The 25940-nt window shown below is 45.8% G+C and overlaps 1 protein-coding gene across 10 annotated transcripts in view; it reads left to right on the top strand.

The window, feature by feature from the left end:
- LOC1274243 (cadherin-87A) overlaps window positions 1-25182 on the top strand; it is a 147038-nt gene extending 121856 nt beyond the window's left edge. For 9 of the 10 annotated variants that reach the window (XM_061644854.1, XM_061644853.1, XM_061644855.1 and 6 more), the window contains 13 exons: window positions 747-807; window positions 4220-4673; window positions 4757-4861; window positions 14129-14297; window positions 18143-18687; window positions 18783-18921; window positions 19202-19356; window positions 20194-20283; window positions 20369-21529; window positions 21588-21748; window positions 21821-21922; window positions 22005-22413; window positions 22492-25182. In XM_061644854.1, coding sequence (XP_061500838.1) covers window positions 747-807; window positions 4220-4673; window positions 4757-4861; window positions 14129-14297; window positions 18143-18687; window positions 18783-18921; window positions 19202-19356; window positions 20194-20283; window positions 20369-21529; window positions 21588-21748; window positions 21821-21922; window positions 22005-22413; window positions 22492-22578 — 3638 coding nt within the window. In that variant the 3' untranslated portion in view covers window positions 22579-25182. The remainder of the gene's footprint in view (window positions 1-746; window positions 808-4219; window positions 4674-4756; window positions 4862-14128; window positions 14298-18142; window positions 18688-18782; window positions 18922-19201; window positions 19357-20193; window positions 20284-20368; window positions 21530-21587; window positions 21749-21820; window positions 21923-22004; window positions 22414-22491) is intronic. The other variant, XM_061644860.1, reaches the window with a different exon arrangement.
- The last annotated feature ends 758 nt before the right edge of the window (window positions 25183-25940 follow it).

Below are 25940 nucleotides of genomic sequence, written 5' to 3'. Positions count from 1 at the left end.
AGTTAAGTTTATGAACATTTTGCTCCATCCAACTCCATGTTTTCTCTCCCTCCCACCACAGCACTGTTGTCATGCAATCTCGTTCCCGAAGCGGGCCTTATTGGAGTTTCCTCATCAAACGAACTCGTCAAAAGATATTAATCCTATCGAACGTTATTGGATGGTTGCGGTTCGTCTGCCATGCCATGTCAATATCCATGCCCGGTACCGGTATCGATCGACATTCGGAAATTTCCTCTTACCCCGTCCCCAGAGAGGACGCAGTTCTCTTACGGGCGTGCGGTTCCATGCTGAGCGTAGAGTCAAGTTTATTTAACATCAATGTTTCTCGATATTATGTCTGACGAGCTCGATTTCCGAATCCCGAATTTCCCTGGTGACTGGGGGGATCGACGGGACCCGATACCATTTCGCATTAATATCGTCACTATCGTTATTGCTAGCCTTTGGCAGGTTTATGTTACCTCAGTACATTGGCATTTTGCGTAGTATTTGGTTCGTTTTTCAGAAAACAGCGACTTTGACACTGTTTTCGTGTGCACTGCGGTTCTTGCAAACTAACGGCTCTTGTGAAATCTCTCTCGTGTTATTGCCTGGCGTAACTACCACTTAACGGAGCTTACATTATTTCTATTGTGTTTTCACCATCACATTACTCATCCTACTTTACAGCTCTGCCAGCGAAAGCTAGCCCAAATAATTGATTTACGTTCGTGTTTCTTTCTGTTTTCCAATCAATTTCCCAGGCACCGTAGTGGAGCGACTGCAAGCGATCGATTTGGATACAGGAATCAATGCGGAGATCAGGTAAATTTTAAATTTCGTTTACACCATGTTTCCACAAACCGCATACCCCTTCCCGTGTGAACGGGATGAGCAGCGATGGAAAGCCGAGCCGAGAGAAACCCCCCATAACCAATTTTCGATCGATTCTACGGCCCTGGTACCGTACGGTGCCCGGTGCCCGAGCTGTACCGTTGTGTGCACTGGTTCGAAGGCTATAAAAATAAATTTTTAGAATAACTTGATTATTTTATCCTGTTGTACCCGTGTTTTCAATCCTTCCCTGCGTTACGGGACATGGTGTGCGGCTGTGGCACGTTCATGGCCCAACGGGTCGAGGCGTCGGGAGGGGCGGCTCCTTCCGAAAGGATGCTGTTGAAGAAACTCGTTCGATCATGAACGGAAGCGATTCAATCTCGTGAGGGATGGAGATTGCGGAAGCCAAGGGGTAAAGGTTGTGCTGTAAATGCGAATATATGACCTAAACCTTTCCTTGTTTTACCTTTATTTATTCATACCGAAGGTTCGCCCGGAACGGTACGGGGTAAGCGAGCGAGGGCCGAGCTTTCCGATTCTTCGATGCTACTTCATTCCATGCTCTTTCAATCTCTACTCCCTCCCGCCAGCGATGGTGGTGGGTTGGGTGCGGTTAGGGTTTCGGTTGCAAAACGACATCAATGTCCATTTTAGTCGCTTCCGCTTCCGGAGACGTCGAGATTTTGTCCCTCGGTAGATGAGCTGCGCTCTGTTCTCTAAAGGCTTGCATACGAGCTTTCCATCGAAAACCAAGGGGCAGGGCGAACGACAACCAATCGATGATGGTTATGATGATGAAGATGATGGTGTTTATTGCAAATGGGAAAGTTCATAGAATTGATTACATGGAACATTGAAATGGTTACAAACAAAAAATCGGTAAGGAAATGGATGAAACAGCCGTTAAATATCCGTTTGAAGCCATTTATTGGTTCTGATGCGGCATAAGGAAAAACAAGCGCCTCAGTCAAGCCTTCTGCCATTTTCTCGTTTTGTTTTAATGGCCTTTATTGCTTCTTGATTACCTTAATAAGTAACGATGCGTTTATTAGGGTTTTTTTTATGATTGAAAGTAGTTTCTGTATGAAGAGCTTGCCTTTTGGCTGCCGAAATTATGCCCACACTTCAAAAAACGGAAAAAGGGTAAAATAGGTAACTTAATAAAAGGGCCGAATGAGGCAATAAGTATTCATAAAAATAAATAAATAAATAAATAATAATAATAATAATAGTAAATCGTAATTTTACTTATTTTTCTACAGATTTTGAACTTTTTCCCACCTTCAAAACAATGTTTGGCTACTCTAACAAAAGTTACGTTTATTACGTTTTAATTTTAACTGATTGCTTCGTTTGGTAAACCCTTTTTAAAGAAAGGTGTATGGGATGATGTATGCAATACTTTGGAATAGTAAAACAGTTAAAATGCAAGTAAATAGATTCACCAATGTCTACTACACGCTGCTTGCTTAATAATACATGCACTGTGTACAAAAACGGAAGTGCGTGTAACCATTTATAAATTACCTTGCACGGTACAAGATTACCCGTGTTTTATGCAAACATATCGGCCTATTTTGACTATTTGCGAACCGATTGCACTCCGGCATCCGCCATCCCGAATGGCAACCCCCGTCCTGCGCCCTGACGGCATAAAACACAACTTCAAACCTGTAGGGATCATGTATACCGAACCCCACGCTTCCGCGCTCTGGCCCAACGAGAACAGCGAAACTACGAAGTTCGAGCATCGATTTTACTGATGTAGTTGTTGTAAAACCCGAAACCGAACGTGTACAAAAATGCGGAAAATACACGGCCCCGGCAAACATGCACAAGTACAATCGAGCGTACAACCACACGGTACGACACGGGACGAGTTCCCGGATCCACGGGCACATCGAGAACGAATCGGAAGCAGCAAAGAGGAAAATCACAATAACCGAGTATGTTCCCGCGCTGTAGCTGCATCGAGGCACAGCATAATTGACTGGGACAAATCAAACAAGCAACAAGAAGGGCTGGAATCGGTTAAAAGGGGGGTTCCAAAAATGGTCCACTATGAAACGCTAGTATCATAGCGAGCATTGTTGTGGATGGGTTGCGAGCTGCCATAAATAAAGTTAAATTTTAATCAAATTCTTGTTTAGATTTACGAATGAAAGGGGAACGAAACTTGAGCGCCCACCGCGCCTAGAATTTTCGTGCAAAAAGTGTGGTCGCCCTGCTCGAAAGGTGGAATGACCGAGAGAGCGATAGAGTGTGTGAGAGGGATAGAGAATGTCAGTGTAGACGGGTTAAATGAGATTAAAGCTCAAACACAAATTAAGGCTCATGCAACGCTTCGGTAGGAAGAGCGCTGCTATGCCCACGGTTCACCACTTCATCCTTGACCGGCGACCTAATTTGTGTTCGCGTTTTTGATTACCTTGGCAGCTGGAATGCTCTTGTCCCGCCGGTTCGAGGAGCAAAGCTTTAAATAAGATCATTTGGGATGGGAGAACCCGGGTTAGAGATGCCCATGGCATTTGGGGCTTGTTGCCAGATTTCATGGAGAAACTGTGTCCATCACGAATAGACCAGTGAGGAGTTAGGGAAGAAAATGCAAAACTTTTTTTATAGACTAAAGCCTAAGAGCGAGAGAGTGGCTGTTTTGGGTGATTAAATTGGTAACATTTTTGTTGCCAAAGTGCATGTAATGAATTTCGGTTTTTAAAATCCGTGCACGGTCCGAGCACTCAGGCGTCCGCTTATTTCCAATTCAGAAGTGGATCGAGGTGTCGAGGACCAAAAAAACGCCCCTTCCTTCCACCATCTTCCCGTTGCGAATCATAATCTTTCCCCGGGACGCAACCTCAGCCCATTAATTAGAGCAGTGTTCTTAGCTTAATGTGTGTGTGTGTGTGTGTTTTTGTGCGTTTTTTTGTTACTTACTCGGTTTTATCTTCCCATTTTGGTTCGCGTGCCAAGTGCGCCAAGCTCGGGAAAAGGTGGCGGAACGTCCTGTTGAATTTTAATTAGGCCAGCAGCACCAAAATTCTCATTAAATATGCAAACGATTTCGGCAGAAGTCGATTTGCAATTCGCTACTCACTTTCAATTTGTAGACCCCGAAACCTTCTCACCTTCCCACACTGTGTCTGTGAACCCTAATTGCATTCGCTAATGTAATAAAGGTGAGAGCGGTAAGCCGGTGCCAAGCCTCAGGCCGAGATTGACCCGAGACAAAGACAAAGAAATTGGGGAATGGCGGCTCGAAGGAAGCTTAAAAGTTTTACTTGAAATTACAATGAATTGTACGCTTTGTTTGTTTTGCATCGGCTTTTTCGGTTTATTTGCATTGATTGGAGGTGTTTAATGTGTGTGTGTGTGTCTGTTTGTACCCTTTTCTTCCCGCAAGGTATCGCATTCAGCAGGGTAGCTTTGATGATTTTGCGATCGACAATAGGACCGGTGTCGTTAGCATTGCCCGCAAGCTGGACTACGATCGACGCAACACGTACCAGATGGAGATTGTGGCGTCCGACTCCGGCACACCCAGCCTGTCCGGCACGACGATGCTGACGGTGAGCATTATCAACAGCAACGATAAGGCGCCCTACTTTACGCCGACCACGCAACGGGCGGAGGTGAGCGAAGATGCACCGATCGGGACGCTGGTGCATACGCTGGTCGCTGTCGATCCGGACGTGGCATCGAGCGAGTCGCTGGACTATGCGGCCACCGAGCCAATCACCGCGGTGGACAAGAACGGCAAGGAGGTGGGCGAGATGGAAGACTTCAAGGATATGTTTATGATCGATCGTTCCGGCAAGGTGTTTGTGAATCGACGCTTGCTGCGGGACAGCTTTGCGGTAAGCGTTTGACACGGGGTGGAGTGAGGTGTAGTGGCATGAATCGTGTTTCATAAATGTTTCGCTTTGTCTGCAATTTCTAGGTCATACGCATCACGGTACTCGTGACCGATACGACGGCACCATCCATCCAGCAGGGCGAAGGACTTCTCATCATCACGATTACGGACGTTAATGAAGAGCCACCGGTAAGTGCAAAAGATTACCCAGTCGGGGACGTGGGGACGGCTTTGCTCGCAAAACTAGCAATTTGAAAATCGGAGGCAAGTTCCCATTACTCAGTTCGTTTCCAACCGATCTCTTACCGAGGGTGTACTCTGCACAGCAACACATGCAAATAAGTCCATTCGGGAAATGGAAAATGGATCACTGGTTGCCGGTCTAAGCCGTGCCGATGTGCGGAACTGTTGTGCTGCAAATCCCACAACGCGAGCGAGCTATGATCGATTGATTTGCAAATTTGCTGCGACAATCATATCTTCGCTGCTGGCGAGGTGCAATGCTTTTTAGGCGAGAGTGCTTTTACGGAAAATGGTTTGGGATGTGCTTTGCATGCGATCACCTCGGTTTTGCCGGTAGGGAATAAGTAGTCTCCTCGCTCTGATGGCACCACTAGGAAAGAGGGAAATAAAACTCGTTAATATGCGCTGTGCAATGCAATGCGCATAATTTTCACACCCGATTGAGTGTTGGCAGTGTTGTTGCATTTCAGCGGCGGAGTAAAAGAAGCGTCATACAAAAGTTTGGAATAGGGATGCCGTTTTGTAGCGCGAAAAGTACTCGACGTAAATGGATTACTCTCAGCGTGATGTGATGGTAAGATTTGTTCCCTTTGTACCGATACATACAAGATCGAGTAGAAGACGTCGTTTTAACCCGCTTCGAGTGGGCCACATACAGTGCGTTGAATTTAATAAATATCAAATATCCATCGTAAAATGGACTCAAGTGTCATTTTATGCGGAAAGCAAACGGTCCTTTTTTAAAACGTCCCACAAATGATGTATAAACATACGTTGATGGAGGATACTTTTAATTCATGATACATTTTACGATGAATCATTCAAAAATTTCAGCAATTTAGTATTACACTTAACCAGTAATAAAATTTTGTTAAGTTGTGGCTTGTTGTTATAGACATGTTTTAAATAGTTTTTTGTTTATTTAGATCTACACCGAATCGTATTTTCCATTGAAGCGAAGATACGTATTTCCATGCAACATTACCACTACCATGAATGTGGAATATTTCTTAGAATAAATGGTCTGCTGCGTTTTCGTAACTTTAAACAAAACAACGAAAATGTTTATTGTTGCTATCTAAATAATGCTGTCCAAGTATTCTCGATTTAGATCCGTTTCTAAGGAAAACTGTTTGTTTATGTTTAGTACTTAAGTGCTGTTTAGTACTCAATCCCGACAAGCCATGTAGCGGGGTTGATATGCAAACTACAGTTAATATGAAAATAGAACTGATGCACAGTTTAGTGTAAAGAGAGTTTGTTATAACAGAAAACTTTTATCATGATAATACACATAATGTTCCAAATTGAAGTGTGTTCAATGGGAAATAAATGCTCATAAGCTCGTGGCTCTTATTGTTCAGAAAGGTTAATGCTGAATTCCGGCTGCAAACAGGCATTCAAATTTAATTAATTAGAGATATTATTCTATTTTAACTGTAAATAAGAAATTCATGCTATCATTTCGTTCAACCCGTAGCAAGAAAAGATAATTTTTTTACACAATCGCTTCACCAATTGAAATACTCTTTACCGAAACACCTCCTGCAAGTAAAATCTCGTTACTTATTAGGACCACCATCAAACGGAGTTAATTTTAATTCCATGAAGTAGATTGACAGGGTGCCAAAACCAACGAATATGACCCTTTGTGAATGATATTTGTATAGGTTTTCATGAAAATTTACTGTTTACTGTATATAAATTGTCTACTAGCGCTTTATCGTAGTGCAAGATGCAAAAGTTTTCTTTGCTTTGTTTTTAAACTTTGTGCATTATTTAAAATATCGAATAAGCTCAAAAAGCTTCAGCTTTTACCAAATGTTTTTGAGAAAATATAAAAGAGAGCTTGCTTTTTCCTCTAAAACATTGTGGAGGAAAACGCATGAAGCTAATATTTACTTTCATAAACTGTTCTAACTATCAAGTGCAGCTGTACAATTCCGTCCATTTTTTTTCAAAATCCACAGAATGAAGTTCTCGTAACTTCGCATGAATTGTTTTAATGTTTCTTGGAGAATGCTTTTTTCTCGCGTTCATCGGGCCACACAAAGCTCACACACGTACCAGAACACCAGCACCATGGACGTGAAGTACTGCTACACCAGCAAAATGGACATGGAGTCCGCAGCAAGTGGATCAAACGAAAACAAAACAAAAAAGAAGAGAAAGATAGCTAAAAGCAACACCATTCCGAAAACAGAGCACCATATAATGAAGCAATTTATTCCCGACGCAGTGGTTTTAACGCCGTCCTGTTGCCACTCGCCATCGGTGGAGAGAAAAATTCCGCCACCCACCATTTCTCATTTCACCAGGGCCTCGTTCGAGGGCACGGACATTCCATGCAGGAAGAAAAATTGCATCGCTTTTCGTTTCCTTTCATCGCGCGTTTTTTTGTGTGCGCTGCTTTTCCTTGTTTTTTTCCTTTACTTCTGGTTCACCCCTTTCGGTCGCGATCTTCCTGCTCAATCTTGGCTTCACGCTGTGTGTGTGTATCGCAACGTGGTGGCAATGATGAACTCCTGCTAGTGGTGGCGTTTTTTTAGCATCCTTCCAGCGAATTATGAGAAAATATCCTAACGTTACCCACCAGCGTAGAATCCCTCCCGTCCCGGACGAAGCTGCATCCGGCGGTCGGCTGGTGCCGTTCACTTGCCCCCACGCAGTGCCGGGGTCTCGCTGGGATCCTCAGGAGCAGTGCTTGATCCATGCAAACGCCAACCCACGCCGGCAAGCCGTGGGAATGGGAATGGTGATGGGTTTACGTAGCATGGTTTTAAAAACATCCGCCCCGGGTTCGCTCTTGCGTGCTCTATTAAGACTGTATCAAGACAAATCGCGCGTCCCGCGTTCAGCCACCGCGCCTCCGGCTGGAGTGCTGTCATCTGCAGCGGGTGGAAATGAGAAACCAGCGGGCGTGGAACCCAGCTTTCGCGCCAGCATACGAACGCCCTGGTCTGCCAGAAACGCCAGGGAGCCCGAGGAACCCATTAAAGTGGAACGTGATAGCGCACAAGGTTCTCCTTTTACGGCGAGCCGGGTTTGGGTGGCGTCGCATAACTACGGCATGAAGATGGTGCCCCTTTGCCGTAAGAAGTCAGATTGTCTGTGCTTTGTGTGTGTCGGTAGGTGTATTTTTTCCCTCTATCCTGGCAACTTTTCGCACTACGAACAAACGGTGGCACCTTTTCATGGATACGGTGCCCCGTGATCCCTGCTGGATGCTATGGTTGCTCTTAGTGTCTTGCTTGCCACCCCTTTCTGCTGCCCCAACCCTTCCCAACCGCCAGATGAGCTAAATTAAACCAATGACATCGAGAAGCATCCCGCCGACCGAGTGACTCTTGAGCATTATCCTAACCAAGGTTACTTTGCACCACTTCCGTTAATTACTGTCCGGGTCAGAGGGGTTATGGTGGGCGGTGCCAAACGCGGGACAGGGGTAACCAGGCGTGGGTAGTCATCCTACCGTAAATGGCGTTTTCGTTAAGCCAAAAATACTCTCCCGAGTAATGGAACGGTTTGAAGACGGGTTGACGACACAGGCCCAGACACTGGTTGTGTCTACTGACGCATGAAGGCTTGGCGGGCGGCTGGGACAGGGGGCGGTGACAAGCGTGTTATGACACAGGTGAAAAGTCTTATTACGAGGATGTGAGGTCGGTCGGGTGAGTCGATGTGCCGTAATCCACCAGCAGTGGATGCCACCACTACCCGTGCCAGAAGGAGGCGAATTGGTGCTCTCGGTGGTGTTAATATGTTGAAGTGCCTTTCGAGAAAGCGCAAAGGCAACCGGTATGTGCAGCTGCGGTGCAATATACTCTGAGGCTTACTGGCTGAAGCTAGAGATATCGCATTGCACAACACCGGGACATGTACGTTTGATCAGAATGTGCTTGAGGCTCACCCGTTGATCCCTCGGCATGATAAGGCACACTTCGAATCTGAGCAGGAACGACACGATGTGGAGTATCGTTTGCAGGACCCGTTTTCTCGGCTCATTTGAAACAGCAGTTCGGAGCAAAAAATCACTAAAGTGAAGATAGTTCGATATATACAAGAGAAAAGGAAGCTTTAACTAGGTCGAATGGAGGCTCACTGAATATTGTTTTCAATTCTGAGGCAAATACCAGCAGGTAGAGCGTTCCATTTCAAGGAAACTTGTTCTTCAAACTAGCCCTAAAGGCCGGGCTACAGTGATCGTACTCGCAAGCGTAATTTTGATTTTCATTAGCCCATCTGGCGGCGGCTGGTGGAAGCTTTTTTTGGTCATCGAGGGAATGGACCTGCCGGATCTCAAATTTAAGTAGTTTTTCCATCGTTTTCCATTGCAAAAATGGATGCAATGCGTGCAAGACATGTGTATCTACGTTTTACAAAACTTTTCTCCTCCGATTTAAGTAAAAAACATGGAAAATTAACGTATTTTCTGGAGCGGCTCCAAATTGTTTGGCAAAATGCTTCGGTCAGCCGCCGCCAGATGCGCTAGTGAAAATCAAAATTACGCGTGCGAGTACGATCAATGTAGCCCGGCCTTAAAGCTTACTTAGAACAAAAAAGACAAAAATTTGATCCCTTCTTTCAATTACACATCGCTTCCGCTGTATGAAACAAACGAAGCACACAGCCAATTCCAACTACAGCTTAAACGAAGAGATGAAAACTCTTTCATCGTCGATCTGTAATTAATTCAAACAAAACTCTCTCGAGCCGAACATTTCGGCTACCAGGTTTCATCCCAACGCTCTGCGGACAGATCCCGTAATATCATCTCCCGTACAATCGACCAAACGATGGGGTTATTCCTCTTGAGTAAAAATCTATCCCAAACTCCCAAACGCTTGCAGCAGAGGGTGTGTATGTGAACGATTCAGTGGAGCGTTGGGAAGGTTTGTCCGGAAGGTTCTAAACGTACCGATACGTACCGGAAGCGGGCTTTCTCCAAGGAATTGTTTCTACAATTCCATCAAGCCACTTTCTCGGGCGGGAGTGTGCTAGCATATATAGCATGTTCTGTATGATGGAAGCAGAGCCTGTAGAAAATCCCGACCCAGCTCTTGCCAACCAAGAACAAAAGCGGCGGTAAGATGAGGGCATTTTAATTATAATACGATTATGGGCTTTACCCATCGGTTAGGTTCGTTTGGGAGCTTTCGGAAAACGGACATTCGCAGCCACAACCCGTACCCGAGAAGAATGGTGGTGTCGTGGGATATGTTAGCAGAAACGGTTTGCCTACGCTAAGGGAACATTTCAATCGATCCTGCTCATCTTCATTCCTCAGCCTCGGGACTCAGCCCACCCCGTCGGCAGTGGCACCCCGTCGGAATCATTCAATGGTGAATAATTTATGTGCTCATTCTAAACCTGTATCGTTCCCACATGGCACGCAAAACGGAGGCTTTCCCAAGCGCAGTACAAATAATGGAATTTTCTTAAGAACCTAGCCCCTTACCCAACCCGGCAGCAACGGGAGCTTGGGTTGCTGCTATCCAGCGTTTATCGGTCGTACATCATCCACATCACCGGTTTTGTGAGACATAAACGGCCGTGCGTCTGTTAAACTGTGTCTGTGTGTGTGTATGTGTTGAACGATGTGTGAAAGACGTACCCGGTGTCTCGTACTTCTTCCTCGTCCTGCAGCTTCATCTCGCATCAATTTTAATTGCCGCTCTTGCAGAATGGTTTCTCGATTCCCAACCAAAGCCAGGCCTTTTGTTTCTCATGTGAGTGTAAATTATCCATCCACGTGTCACTCTCCACGGACCACGGGCTTCTCCCTCGCCCCCGGGCACATTAATAATTATGAATCCATCTCTGCAGCAATGTAGCAAATCTATTTTAAATTAGTAGTGATAAAAGCGGAAAATACACCCTCATAAAATGTACAAAGCGGGGTGGCCACACAGCCACTCACTCGCCTCTGCGTCTGCTTATCCACGAAAGTTGGAACGATTTAAAGTCAGACTAAAGCAAACCGGCAGCCTTTACGACCAGAAACAGAACAGTGACAGCTCCGACAGTATCTCCCAAGAGGGAATCTCGTCGAACGAGTTTGGTGTGTGCGTGTGTGTTTCGGCGGGTTGACAGAACTCAAGGCTGAGGGTGATCTAATTTGTTGTCACTAGGGTGCAAACTACTTCGCTCGTGACATGACATGCCGGGTCATCTGGTGCTGTGCAATTTTTGGCCCGCCGCCCAGGGCTCCCCGAACTCGACTCCCAAATCCGATCAAATCCGATGCTTCTAAATACCCCAGGCACACAAGAAGCGCCGGCGTTGTGGCAAGGAGAGCACCAGTACTCGGTATCGCTTAGGAACAGTTGCTCTCGTGTTGCGCGAAGCACGTCCGGTTTGACGGGAAATCCACCGGCAGGCAGCAAGTGCTTACCAGTTGGTGGCAGTTTTTGGGCAGGACCAATAAGTGAGTTAATATATCTCACGGAGCGTGTGCGTGCCGGCGCACCGTTCGACTATCGAGTGTATCATTTGCATAAATGATAAGGCAATTATCAGTGTTTAACAGGCGTTTGGTAGCGTGATGCTGGGAACGGTATCGGGTGTACTTTCCACGTACTGTCGCCGTTGCTGCGTTGCTGCCTGGTGCTGGAGGAAAAGGTAAAGGCACGAGCACAGGTGCAGCTGGAGCTTAATTTTAAGTTTCCCTTGGCCTGTTTCGATGCCGGTAGGGGCTGAAGTTTCTTAAGGCGATCTGTCATCTTCATTAGAGCGTATTAAGCAATGATTTGGGTAATGTATATTCAGTAGATTGTGCTGCTATTGCGATGGTGAACGTGTCTGGCATAGAGCATCGCAAACGCACGAAATTGACCGGGCGTCTCCATCGCATTCTGAAAAGCAGTTAATTGTAGTTTTCATAATTTTGGATTTGCATATTAAGTCATATAAAATTTATGTTTCAAAATTAGTTTCTTCGTGCTTCTTTGTCGATGCTATTAAGTTCAACGGTTTGTTGTAACAATGGAGCTAATGGGTTGATTAATTCAATCAAAAGTTTGGTAGAGTTTTGGATCTTTAATCTACGAAGAGCATATCCGTAACTTTGCGTTTTCCTATTATATATTAAACTCATTGGTATCATTATATACGAAAAAACTCCGTCCTCAGTTATGGAAACTTTGTTTTTTTTTCTGTTTTACATATCACGTTAACCACTTTCTAGCATGTTTGTATAATGTGTATTTTCATACATTAAATTGTAATTGTAGCCAAGTCGCACGCCACATTCTTCTAGCTATCCTAGTGTATGCTATTCAAATGCAATCAAATGTACACCAATATAGCAAAGTACACTTTCCTATAAAAAGCCATTAAATCGATCATTAAAGTCACAGTGTAAGCCGTACATTTGCTAACCCATCCATCAGCAACATTTTATTGTATCCAGCGGCAACTTCTGCAATCGAAAGGAATTGTTTCACGAGACGAACAGGGATAGGGAGAGAGAGAGAGAAAAAACAAAACTCCAGTAAATGTATTCCAATTCAATCCGCCACCTAGCCAACCGATTCCGGCAAACCCATTCCGACAAATCGTTCCGATGATTTACTTCCGTTGCAAATGCAAATCACAATGCTGTCAATTCCATTCCGGCAGCAAAACAAAAAAAGCTGCCCGCCTGTGCCCAACGATGAGTCGTGTTTTCTCGGCACTGTTGCTATTCTTATCCCTCCTCGGGGATGCTCTCCGCTTCTTCCCGTGCTCATACCACCGAAGCGTGTTTTGACGTGAGTCTTTTCAATGCCAGCACCCAGTGTAAATGTTAGCCCTTAGGAAAGGCAGCTGGGGCAGCTTCGCAATGGAAGGCACAGGACAAGAACTCTCATCCTTTCGATTGCAGATCCGGGGATCTGGTACGCTGTGTACTCGTCGTGTCGAGGCAACCCGGTAACGGCACCGGTGATGAATTGTGAACACCCCCTTTGATGCGTTTTCTCACAGACATGTCCCCAGTTTGGTGCTTGGCATGGGGGAAGGCTCCCGGAAACACGTTGTTTGACGCAGAACCATCGCACACGAAGCTGGGCTGGGCTAAAACACAAAGTGAACCTTGTTTGTACCGAGGGACGCCGAGGGACGGAAAGGGGCCAAGGCTTGATGATGTACTTTGTTGGAATGTCCGTGGCGTCCCGTTATTGGAAAGTGACAGACGAGGTTAACTCGTCCACAACTGCTGAGGAGGTAACGTGCCAAAGACTAACAATGAATGGATTCTAGCCAATATCTTGATGATTTTTGCTCAAGAGTTTCGTTTTTTGAGGATTGAAATGTTTCCATTGAATGCATGCAAAGGAGGAATGTTGAACGCAAGCACAAAACATTTCGATTCGCACATTCTTACCAACTAGTTTAAGCGTTTTATTAGAAATTAGTGAGCCCTTCGGAAAGCTGGGAAGGAATGCTACAGATAGCATCTCAGATATGGTGCTATTTACTCTTGATTGAGCATATGGAAGCTTAACCGGTTGATGATGGGAATGGGAAAATGGTTCAAATCATAACACATCTGTACCCTTCCCATTTCCAAACCAATAAACACACTCACAGACACACATACTTGGTCGTGGTTTACGCTGCAACTCGAGTCAACTAGACCACGGAATGGGCTCGGTTGCTCCTTGATTTATGCTGCCGCCTGTGCCCGATTATTTGTGATATCCTTGCCGCACCGACAGCAACGGCTATCGACCGAAGAACCTACTTTTTCTTACGGCACCTTCCTGGAACAGGGTCGTTGAGTGCGACAGTGGTACCGCCCGATACCGCCCCCATTGCATACCATTCCCCATTCCGTCACAGTCTGGTTGATGGCTTTTCCAGACCATTATTCACAGTTTATTGCTGTCAGCAGAGAGTCACAACGATGACAACGATCCGGTACCCGGTTTTCTGTGCAAACTTCTCCGAACGGCTCAAAAGCCACCGTGCTCGGCTTGCAGGTAGTACCCTCGTAGTGCTCGTTTGCATTAACCACCGATGGGAAGCACTACCGGAAACACGCCGGGCACGGGTAAATGAGGCGTGCATGTATGCATGCATAAATTTGTGTGGAAATTTATTATATTACTTAAGGTGACGCCTACGTCTCAGCCATTTGTCAATCCATCTTCTGTGCGCTCGTACATGCTTCGTGCTTCGACCTCAGCCTGAACCGTTTCTGTTTCTCTCGTTTCATGCCCATTGCCGCAGCTGTTCGCACCACCGTGGACACCGGAGAACCCGCACTATCACTACCAGGTGGTCGAGGAGCAACCGATCGGTACCATCCTGACGACGGTGCAAGCAACAGATGCCGACTCGACGATTGCCGAATACCGGATGACGGAAAGCAGCTTTTTCGAGATCCACAACACCACAGGTAAGGGCCACCGGCGCCACCGCCACCGCTTAACCTTCCATTGCGTTTAATCAAGTGTACTTGGGCTGAATGGGCCACACTTCACGGCTCTGCTGCGCTGGATCGTCATCTGGTCTATATGGATGCAGCACATAGAACACAGCACAAAAGTTTAGACAGAATGAGGCTTTGTTTGACCCACACCCCACGTGTGTTATTGTGTTGGTGTGTGTTGTATATTGATTCTAAGGACAATGCGCCGTCTTTGCTATCACTGCCGGATGCAACGGCAAAACCGCAAACACTATCAGTGAGACACAGGAACCATTAACAAGACTGTGATAAGACAGAGCAAATGGTTTTGCCTGGCCTAACGTACGGTGCTATCGGGCTTTCATCCCGTGCCCCTTCTTGCCTGTTGACCATTAATCGATTATTTATTGAACACTGTCAAGATGCATTCCCGGGCGCACACACGCAAACACAGAACAACAGTTTATCGTGGAACAGCTTCCGTTATAAGCAGTGTCACTAGCGCGGAAGGACGACATCATATATATTTAACTTCCCCTCAAACTGTCATTAGAGCGCGGGGCATCTGTTTTCCGCGCGTACATCACGAAGCGGCGGTCAGATGGTACGAGACACATTGCTTGCCGGTTTGCCGCCAGGTCCTTTCGCAAAAGTCGAAAGGAATCAATAAATTAGCAATGTGCGTAACGTCACCCTTGAAATGGCTTTCCGGCGGACGATCAACGGCGAAACGAGGTTAGCTAATCGGCTTAATTAGTTCCGGCTGCTCGTTTAACGCTTTGCGCCTTAGCTGCCTGTAACTGTGACTAGTGAACCCTAGTTGTGATGGCTGTAGATTTTGTTTTCGGGTGCCATTTGTAAAGTCTTCGCTTCAAAGGGAGATGGAAGGTGAAATGTTGTTTTTGTGAATTTTTATTTCCTTTATTTCATAAAGATTATGTTAACCTATTGGCCGAACTCTCTTGTTTTGTCAATGATAAAGGTCGCCTTAGAGCTCGCATGAAATTGAATTTTGGGTTTTATGCTATATTTCATTGAATATTAATCAGAATGTGGCTTATCGTACATCAAAACAAAGGGTATTCAATTCCCCAGCTATTTAGACTTTAAAGCATATTGGAATAATGAATAATGATCCTTGTGATTGAAGCAACAGATGCCAAGGAAATGCGTTTAATTTATTAATTCAATATGTTTTATAGTCTAAATAGATGAGGGAATTTAATATCCTTTCTTTTGCTGTACGATAAGCTGCATTCTGATTAATATTTAATAAAATATATTCAAAAAAAAATTCAAAATTTCGCGATCCATTTTACTGGAGCTGTAACGCGGGCTTAACAGGGAAACTGTGTAAAGAAAAAATTGAAAAAGGGGATATTTATTTTAATCCATCTTTGGCAATGGTACAGAAACAACAAATGATAGTCGTTTATTGATTGATTGATTAGACCAGGGGTCTCCAAACTTTTCAGTTCGCGGGCCGCATTGCTTCACAATCAACGTTGTTGAGGGCCATTTTGACACTATCGTTAGAAAGAGTGGAAGTTCAAATCTCGTTTTAATAAGAAAATACTAACAAAATATATCAAATTTCTGCAGCTTTCTTTTATTGAATTTTGATTTTCGTCTTACAGAAGTAAACAAATAAATTTTGATGAATTAGTTAGAAAAGAAAGCTATTTAATTTAACCTTTACCCAGTCATCGCGGGCCTCATTAAAGGCTCTTGAGGGTCGCAAGCGGCCCGCGGGCCGTAGTTTGGAGACCCCTGGATCATTCTGATCATTCCCAAATGACCGAATTCATTGAAACTCTGTAAATGAAATTTGAACGCTCTAAATGGCATGTATTATAAAAACACCTTTAAGTTTTTGAATGAACGAAAGAGCATGTTCATAAAATCTCACGAGTAAGAAAAGCGAAGTATTCCTCATTTGTCATTTGTTACCAAATTAATAGGTTTAATCGGGTTCTTCTCGTAGTACAGTCGTCAACTCGTACGACGTTACAACATGCCCGTCATGGGTTCAATCCCCAAATAGACCGTGCCGCCATACCGTAGGACTGACTATCCTGCTATGGGGGGGAACCAATTAGTCACTGAAAGCCAAAGCCCACTAGTGGTTCAAGCAGACCTTGATCGACATCGGTTGTTGAGCCAAATAAGAAGAAGAATTGGGTTGGTCGCAGTTTACTTACATATCAATGAGAATAATGGTCATGGTATCTGCTCAGGTAGAAGCTAGAAACATGAAATGTGTTTATTGAAAACATCATTTTCTTTATTTTTCATTTAGAACTCAAATGCAAGATTAACAGATCAACATGAAATTATGTTTTCTGTAGATATTTTTAAAATAAAACTTCGTAAAAATATAAGGCACTCATTATGAATGGATATTCTATTCTTCTACAGTATGCCACGTTTTCTACAGCAAAATGTCTCATTAAACATATTTTCTCGCCATATACCACTTACATTAAAAATTTAATAGACTGAATTTCATAAAAGAAGAATTTAATAGCATAATATAATGTAATTTTTTATATTTAGTATATGTCTGAGAGTAAAATAATCACGTTAACCGACACTCGACCACTAAATGTACTAATTATTATGGAGTTCATGGTGTTTTAATGACAATTGTTGCCATTGTACACTCTTTTGGGCGCTCGGTCACATAGACTGTCGTGCGGGCTTCCTCAATTATATTTAAAATTTTAATCCAATTGCATATACACTTAGAGGATATAACATAAACATATGAACAAAACAAAATCAAAAGAACTAGATTGTTTCACAATCGAACTAGGTTGAACCAACATAAAAGCAGACTTATGCGTCTGTTTAAAACATTAATTGCCCCTAAACAACAGCTGCCAATTGCCTACGCATCGGAACAGCGACATCAATTGTTGAAGCATTATCGATGGCACTCAGTGTCAGACTATTATGGGCGAAACATAATCTCTCGCACAAAAGCATTTGTCATTTAGCCCGTCGCTTGGCAGATTAAATGCCAACGACAACAACAGGGTAACGGTTGAGGGTTTGGTTTGTGTGCCAAGCGGTGCACAAATAGCCGGCTCACATATTTTAGCATTGTTTCGCTTCATCACCTCGGCTAATAATTCAACCGTTCAACCCGTTCACGTTTGCCCAACTGGGCTCACACGATTGCGCACAGTCGGCACTGTTGACCATCGTCACAAATCGTCACCTAATCTGATGCGGCATCAACGAATTAACACCGAGGCAGGCGGTGTACGGTACAACACCTTTTCCTCCGCCCTTGATGCTCCCTGGAAAATGTTGCTGCCAATTCATGCTAAAAGTGTAATTATTTTATCATTTTATCCTCATCATAATAGTGGGCAAACAGAAGCACACCTGCACTCAATACGGAAGTCACTGTCCCGTTGAGTGTGTCCCGGTGCCCTTTTTTCTGGCGCATTTCAAACTACATTTCTCGGAACGTTTGGCAGCGCTTTTGATTGCGGTGCGGTGCCTTGTCCCCCAGACAGCTGATAATTTATTATATTTCATTTTGCAACCACAACCTCCCGCTCCCTTCTGCGCGGAACGGGTAATAATGTGGAAAGGATGCGAGCGCTATGCACCGTTAATGACTAAATTGTAGTCTGCACGATGCGTAAATATTCCAGCGCGTACAGTCGCAGTTATCCGGGCGGCATTTTGGTGTGGTGGTGGAGAATCGGGCTCGCACGATTTGACATTCTAATTACGCGGCGTGAAAAATTAACGCACCACTAAACATCTTTTTCCTCCCCCCCCCCCCCACAAACCCCCCCTCCTTTTTCCTCAACCAGGGCTGGTGCGGAGCATCGCACGTATCGACTACGAGGCGACGCCGGTGATAAAGTTCAACGTGTCCGTCATCGATACCGGCGTGCCGCAGCTAACCTCCACCGCCCAGATCACGGTCGAGGTGGTCAACACGAACGACAACGATCCGGAGTTCGAGCAGCCCGAGTACATGCTGCAGGTGCGGGAAAACAGCCCCGTCGGCACGCTGGTCGGCATGGTGCGGGCCCGCGACGCCGATGCCGGCCTGTACGGCCAGCTGACGTACACGATCGTGGGCGATCACAGTGGCAACTTTGTGATCGATCCGGACACCGGCGCCATCACCGTGCACAACGCGTCGGCGCTCGATCGGGAGACGGAGCAGGAGGCGAGCCTGACCGCGATTGCGACGGACCGAGCGCCGGAGGGCATGCGGCGGTCGACCACGGTCCCGGTGCAGATCCGCGTGCTGGACGAGAACGATAATGGGCCCACCTTTACGCAGCAGATCTATCACGCGACGGTGGCGGAGAATGCAGCGCTCCATCCGCCGGCTGCGATTTTGCAGGTAAGGTCACACACACACACACACACCCAGAGTTCCGTCCTAATGGTATCTGCATTGGTCATGTTTTGCGCTACGCTTGTGCGTTTCGGTTTCAGGTAATGGCCACCGATCCGGACGAGGGAGCAGCAGGAGACGTCAAGTACGCCATCCTTTCGGACAATGTGGGCGGCATTTTCCGGCTGGACGCGAACTCGGGCATCCTCTACCCGGGGGCCAGCCTAATAGGGAAAAGTGGTAAGTTAATGAAGGTGGAATTAAAAGTACTTGCTCCCCGCTCGGTACGCTCTCACTCTCGCGCGTGCTATTTGACGGCGGTTTTTGCTTGCAGTGCGTGTGCGCACGTGAAGCAATCGGTGCAGTCATGGCGCTGGACGAGCTGATATCAATTTATTAGCTAACACCGTAATGGATTCGCTCGTGCCAGCACCACCAACCAGCATCATCCCATTCCCGGCCGTCGTACATCCTCTCAAAAACTCACTTAATCGTTTCCCACTTTCATTCCCTGCTTCAGGTCAGTACCGCATCGATATTGAGGCGCGTGATGGATTAGGCTCGGGACCGCACAACGACGCAGCCACAATAGTGATCGAAATCCAAAGTATCAATCAGCATCGGCCCGTGTTCATCATGCCGGCACTCTACAATGCCACGGTGGAAATACCGGAGGTAAGGAAGCACATTCAAATGCCTTTCGCCCGTCCCGCCAGACGCAAATACATCTCCTTTGTGCTGCGGCACTGCAAACGCATGTTCTTTTTTGCGGGTGCCCACATGGTACTACGCACGGTGCCGCACAAGTGCGTCGCGTCGTATGCCACTGTCCGGGACTGTGTTTAATTGAGTTTTTCATTAAAATTCTATTGAAATTGTCACTCAAAGTGCTGGGGCGACGTGAGGCACGGCCAAACCATCCCGCCCCCTACGAAAGGTGATAATATCGTAATAACGGGTGCTGCGCCACTTGTACACATTCTGACGCGGGTGGTTCGATTGGTGTCGATGTCGCGTGCGGTTTAAATTAAAACGCTCCTGTCCATCGGGGGTTTCTCTGGTCCGAGAACTGATGATGGGTATTGCCATTTCATTGAGTTTTCTCTGTGTGTGTGTGTGCAGATTGTCCCATATGGGGTATGGTGAGCAGCGGGAATGCGTGTTTTTTGGAAGGGATGAAGCATATTGAATGTTGCAATATGTGGAATGCATATTCGGGAGCACTTCCGTTGTACTGACGGCTGTGCTATTGAGCGAGGAATAAAATCATTTTGTGTTGAGTTGAACTCATGAAATTCAAATATCTCAATGTTGTGTTGTTTGAGAGACGATAAGGAGTCTTTAACACGGGTAAAGGAGGGTGAGGTGTGCAAAAAAAAGCAAAATGGGCAAACCGGTCCAATTTCTCTATAACAATACACAAACTACAGGAAAACGGGAACCCTTTGGTTGAGTTTTATAACGCTTTAAACAAAGACAACGTAACAAAGCTTGTATTCTTTTCATTTCTAGAATCTTGCTTCTCCCGATTACTTGGTGATGACTGTCAAGGCGACTGATAACGATTCGGGTTCGAATGGAAAAGTTCTCTACTACCTACAGGTACGTAGCGTGTCAATCACTTCAAAGCCCCGTATGTTTGTTCTGAAAGCATCCCTTCGCTCGCGTTGCTTATACACTTCCACAGGTCAACAGTGTAAACGTGCAGGAGACGGACGAGTTTAGCATCAACGAGATGTCGGGCGAGCTGCGCATCCGCCGCCAGCTCGATCGTAAGCGCCAGTCCCGGTACGAGCTGATCCTGGTCGCCCGTGACCAAGGTACGCCGGCGTGGTTCGAAACGCTCCGCTTCCTCACGGTGCTGCTGGTCGATGTGAACGAGAACTATCCCGAGTTTCCGGACGCATCGAATCCGTACAAATTTTTCATCACCGAAAATGGAGCGCGCGATGTGCGGATCGGCAAGATCCAGGCGTTCCTGGACAGTCCCAACCCGGCCATCTTCTACTACATGCTGGTCGGCAACGAGGACGGTGCGTTCTACGTGGACAAAACGAGCGGTGACCTGTACACGAACCGGTCGGTCGACCGGGAAGAGAACGACCTGTACGTGCTGTACGTGCTGGCGAGCAAGCAGTCCGACCTGTACGTTAGCGAGCACGAGCGGGCCCTCCTGTCGATGGACCAGCTGGAGCGGAACGCAACCATTGCGAAGGTGTGGGTGCACGTGCTGGACGTCAACGACAATGCGCCCGTGTTCAAGCGGGACGTGTACTACGCCGGCATCAGCTCGAAAGCTTCGATCAACGAGCTCGTCACGATCGTCAATGCGACCGATCGGGATCTGGGCGTGAACGCGACGCTGGACCTGTTCATACGCGGCTCGTATCTGTACAAGTACGGCGCTACCAAGACGACGGGCAGCATTGTGCCGAGCCCGTTCGCCATCTCGAAGGACGGGCGTGTCGTAACGGCCAACTATATGGCGGAGTACAACCAGGACCGGTTTGTGCTGGAGATTGTCGCGAAGGAGATCGAATCGCCGGAGCGTGAGGCGGTCACCCGCGTACACGTGTGGATTTTCAACCCGGAGCAGCTGGTGCGCATGATACTGTCCCGGCCTCCGTCCGAGGTGCATCAGGATCGGGACGAGATTGTGTCGGAGCTGGGCAATGCGACGCAGCGGCTTATCATCGTGGACGAGATCCGATATCATGTGGACAGTCTCGGGCGCATACGCATGGATTGGTGCGATATGTACTTCCACGCGGTAGACATGACCACGCAGATGATCGTACCGGTGGAGGAGATCTTGCGGGAGATCGATGCCAAATATGATTTCCTACAGGTATGGATTGTGGTTTTGTTGTGTCATCATCGGCTAATGTGTGTTTGCATCTTTGCAGGATTACAATGCTGGCTTCTCGATAATGAATGTGGTGCCAGCGTACGCTACCACGGTGCAGGATGAGTTTGATCTGGCACTGGCGGCGTTGATTGCACTGCTGATTGTGCTGTTTGTTGGTGCGGTTAGTTTTATTGTGCTCTGCTGTTGCTTGAAGCACTGGTAAGTTGCCGTTGGTGAGCTAAGAATTTCGCTAGTGCGCCAAATCTATCATTCTATTCTCACCCCAAACAGGTCGATCACGATACCGAGCGAAACGAGAAGAAAGGATGCGCTGATCAAAAAGCAAATCATAGAAGACTTAAACACCACCGAAAATCCACTGTGGATTGAGCAGTAAGTACTATTCTGAATTAAACAAACTCCCTATTGGAAGGACGACCGCCTCATTCAATGTTACTTTCAACGCGTTCCGCAGGAAGCTAAAGCTCTACGAGGAGCAGGAGCTAACGATGCAGGTATTCTCCGAGCCGGAGATGTCGCAGCAGCAGTCCATGAACCACTCGAACAGCACCAACAGCTCGCAGGATCCTCCCTCGCAGCTTTCGCTTACGCTTGGGCTCGACCATCACCATCAGCTGCACCACCATCAGCAGTCGGCGGCGCACCAGCAGCGACGGGACTCGTACGATCTGTCGCAGGCCGGTGACAACACGTACGCTACCATCCAGCCGCGCAACTACGGCACCAGCAACCTCAGCACGGTGCTGGGCAGCTCGCTGGCACCGCCCGGTGCCTTAAGCTCGTCCGGTGTTACCAGCCCCAGTGCGACGAGCTCGAGCGAGGTGGCCGATTACGCGACGTTGCGCAACAGTCGTGCCCCTTCGGTAAACAACGATTCGCTGTGGACATCATTATATTCCTTCTAATTGTGGCTTTTTTTTGCGTCACCATTCCACCAACAGCAGCTGTTCGAGTTCCGTGGCTCTACGTTTCAGGTGCAACAACCGGGCGGCACGGATCAACCGGATTATGTGACGGAGCTTATGTAGGTTGGATGGACGGCCGCCACCAGCCGCCAGTTGGACGAAGGGCGGGTTCCCGTTCTATTCGCACAGCACAGTTAGAGTAACTTAGCAGTAGGATTCTTTTCCGTAGAGTTGTTTTTACTCGCATACTTGGAAGCATTCCGGGCGCAAATCCCCGTAGAGTTCGTAGAGTAATTTGCACACGGAACTAAAGTACAGTGGCGCCTACAGTGCTGCGATAGTGAACTGGTTCGCTACCAGAATTGATGGATGGCATAGCATCGCTCAAAGCGTGTCCCAACAGGCCCCATAAGTAGGGCGTGTTTAAGGAAGGAAGGGCACGAACATAACCAACAAGACTTAAGCAAACGAAGGAAATGGATGCACACAGGCTCATCGATGAGCGAATTACGAGATTAAATGATAGAGACAATAAATAGATTTTACTGCGAGCGTTGGGTGCGCCATGTGTACCGGTGACAGGCGTAGCACTGGCAAGGAAATAGCTACGGATAAAATGCGACGGAAATAACCCCGTTTCAATCATTTCGTGCACGTATTGTGTGTACTTCCATCAATTAATTTATTTTCAATCATTATCACACCATTACCTTAACCTCTCCCATCGCAACGGAATTAATCATCCTTCACGTTGGTGCATTTATAAGCATTTCCGTGGGTGGCGAGGTGGCCCAATGCCGGGGCTGCAGTTATCCGGTGTTATTTGCCACTGCTGGAGGTTTTTTTTTCTGCCGCATGTGTGTATTGTGCAACATCATTGTTAAGCACGGTGCAGGAGCAGAAGGAGTAGCGGGGGGAACAACAACATGTCACCCGTTAGCCGCTCGATTGGTGGTCAATTCATTAGCGGCCGCAATTTTATGCTTCACGCTCATTATTCTTCGGCCTCGGCTCGTTTGCATGCAACGATAACGAGGGATTTCTGCGGTGGCAGAATTAATATGAAGGGAAATATCGGTGACCGAGTAGCAATGGCAGCGAATAAAAAATGAACAAAACAAAGCAGAAAGCTGGCAGGGGCGACGAGGCATAAAGGGCCACCTCCATCATGCGAGTATCAGGCACACAATTGATTGTTGATCCTATAAGCCGTACAACGTGCCGTTTAATCATTTCCGTTCTGTTTCGGTTGCCGTACCACCGGCCCTTTGAGTTTTGTGTTCTCTCCCTTTCTCTCTCTCTCGTTTGCACTATTGTTAACTTTAACCTCATTTTCATGTCATTATTATATATGTGCACTACAATGTTCCCTTTTTTTGCTCCAACTTTGCCTCTTTAAACATTGATTTTAATGCATTCAATTAAACGAGATGAAAGGATCGACATTGCAAAGTATAACTGCATGGGAGGTCATCAGCACACATTGGCGCCTCATTAGCAGCGACAAGTCCCGTTTTTCCTACTTTCGCTCGCACCCTTGACTGATGTGAACCGCAAAAAGCGGTACGGTTCGTTTTGTAATGCAAATGATAAATATTAGTTTACGTTGTTTGTTTTTTTTTGGTTGCTGTTGCTTCTGTTTGGTTGCATTACATTGTACCGCAGTTTACTCGATAAGCTGCTGCATGCATTTCGGCCTGCATTTCTCGCCCTCGCAGTAGCTTTCGTAACATAACTTTACATTCAATTGTCATCCTGGCTGCGTGCCAAACGATACACACAGAATCCTTTTTTTTAATATCAAGCTACCGCCTCGTTTTCCCAACACTACTATCGCTACTTAATTTTTCACGTTTTCCGAGCTTATCCCCAGTGCGAACGGTGTCGTGCGGCAATGGCCACCCAGCTAGGCTAGGCTTGATTGGGCCAGCAAATTAAACAAAAAAAGAGATCACAAAAATCTGTACATAATTACAATAATGAATGAGAATGTTTAAAAGCTGATTTTAAATCAATTAAACGGTTCACAGTGCATGGCGACCGCGCGATGGTCTCGTGTGCAAGCGATGTAAAAAAAGAAGATGTTTTTATGTTAAAAAGTTCAGCGAGTGTGAACGCGCTGGGAAATGTGAACCAATCAAAAGGCCACGAAAACACTCTCGTACACGATTGAACTCAATGTACAAAGCAAACTCAAGTTAAACAGCAAACACGTGTAGTTTTGGTCAGAAGCAATGAAGTAGAGAAGGCATTGGCTAAAATAGTTCAGTTAAAGTGCAGATCAGTTGAAATCAATCGGTAAGTTTTCTGAACAAAGCGAGTGGTACAGTGGTGGAGATAGATCTGTTCGCCCTTAGGTAAGATCATTTAATTCGTGTTAAAATGGTACGTTTTTTGATGCAGTGTTTTTTAATAATTGTATGTTTTTCTTCTTCTCTTGAAATTTTAATACTTGTTCGGTATAAGGTACGAAAATTGTTTACTCTTAATTTATCTATTTGCACCTGCATTTAACCGTGAACCATGGTTTCTGTACAGTGTATGCGGGAACTTTCCTGGGCAGGGTTGTCGTAGAGCAGTGTGTGTTTGTGAAACGGAATGGAAGCGTTAATACATAAGTTGATAGACAAAATGTGTACACGTTCTTCCCTACAAAAAAACAACACAAACTATTGTATGAAGTGTAATACAATGTTAGGGAAAAATAAAAGTTTTTAAGCAAAAGTATATTGCAACTTGTTGCACTGTGTTTTATCCATTCCTTATTAGTTATTTTTAAGAGACTTGAGACGTGTTGAGGGCGCTTAATGCATTTTTTTTCTCATGTGTTCCAGTTACATGCCTACAGTTGTATTGTACAGTCGTGAATTTGTATTTTTGCTATACTAGGTTTTTCTTGGCTTTCAATTCATTCTCTCGCTCTTTTACTGTCATTAGTTTTGGCTCTATTTTTTGTCTTTTCTATTTATCTTTATTGTAGTTTACTTTCTAAGCCGTTATTTCTTTTCTCCTCTCAAGTTAACTCTCTTCAGTCTATTATTGTTTTAGTTTGCATGTATAGTTTGAGTTTCTGTTTGTCTTATTATTTATTAACCACCATTATGTGTCTGGTCGTCAATCGCTGCATGCGTAATTATCATGAATTTTATTATGAAATCAATTTATTATGAATATCAATTTTGCACAACTAAATCAGCTCAAATAATCATCGTTAAAAATTACATGATTATTTTTAAATCGCTCTTTAATTACTGAAAATTTCTACTTTTTTATTAACGAATGCAACCAAACATTTGTCCTTGACTGTTGCTGTACTATTCAGCCATGGCGAGGTCCCGCTAAAGCGCCCTTGGGTATGCAATACGCATACCACGCAATCAAAGGAATAAATACAGTTGCGGTTGGCTGGGTTTTATTACTCGGTATTGGTTACACCCTGGAATTCAAATTCATATTTTATTTTTTTATACTCCACCAACATAGAA

This window comes from Anopheles gambiae, chromosome 2, assembly GCF_943734735.2.
Source record: "Anopheles gambiae chromosome 2, idAnoGambNW_F1_1, whole genome shotgun sequence".
Taxonomy (NCBI): Eukaryota; Metazoa; Arthropoda; class Insecta; order Diptera; family Culicidae; genus Anopheles; species Anopheles gambiae.
The sequence above is the reverse complement of the archived record's forward strand: the minus strand, read 5'-3'. Positions and strand labels throughout refer to the sequence as shown.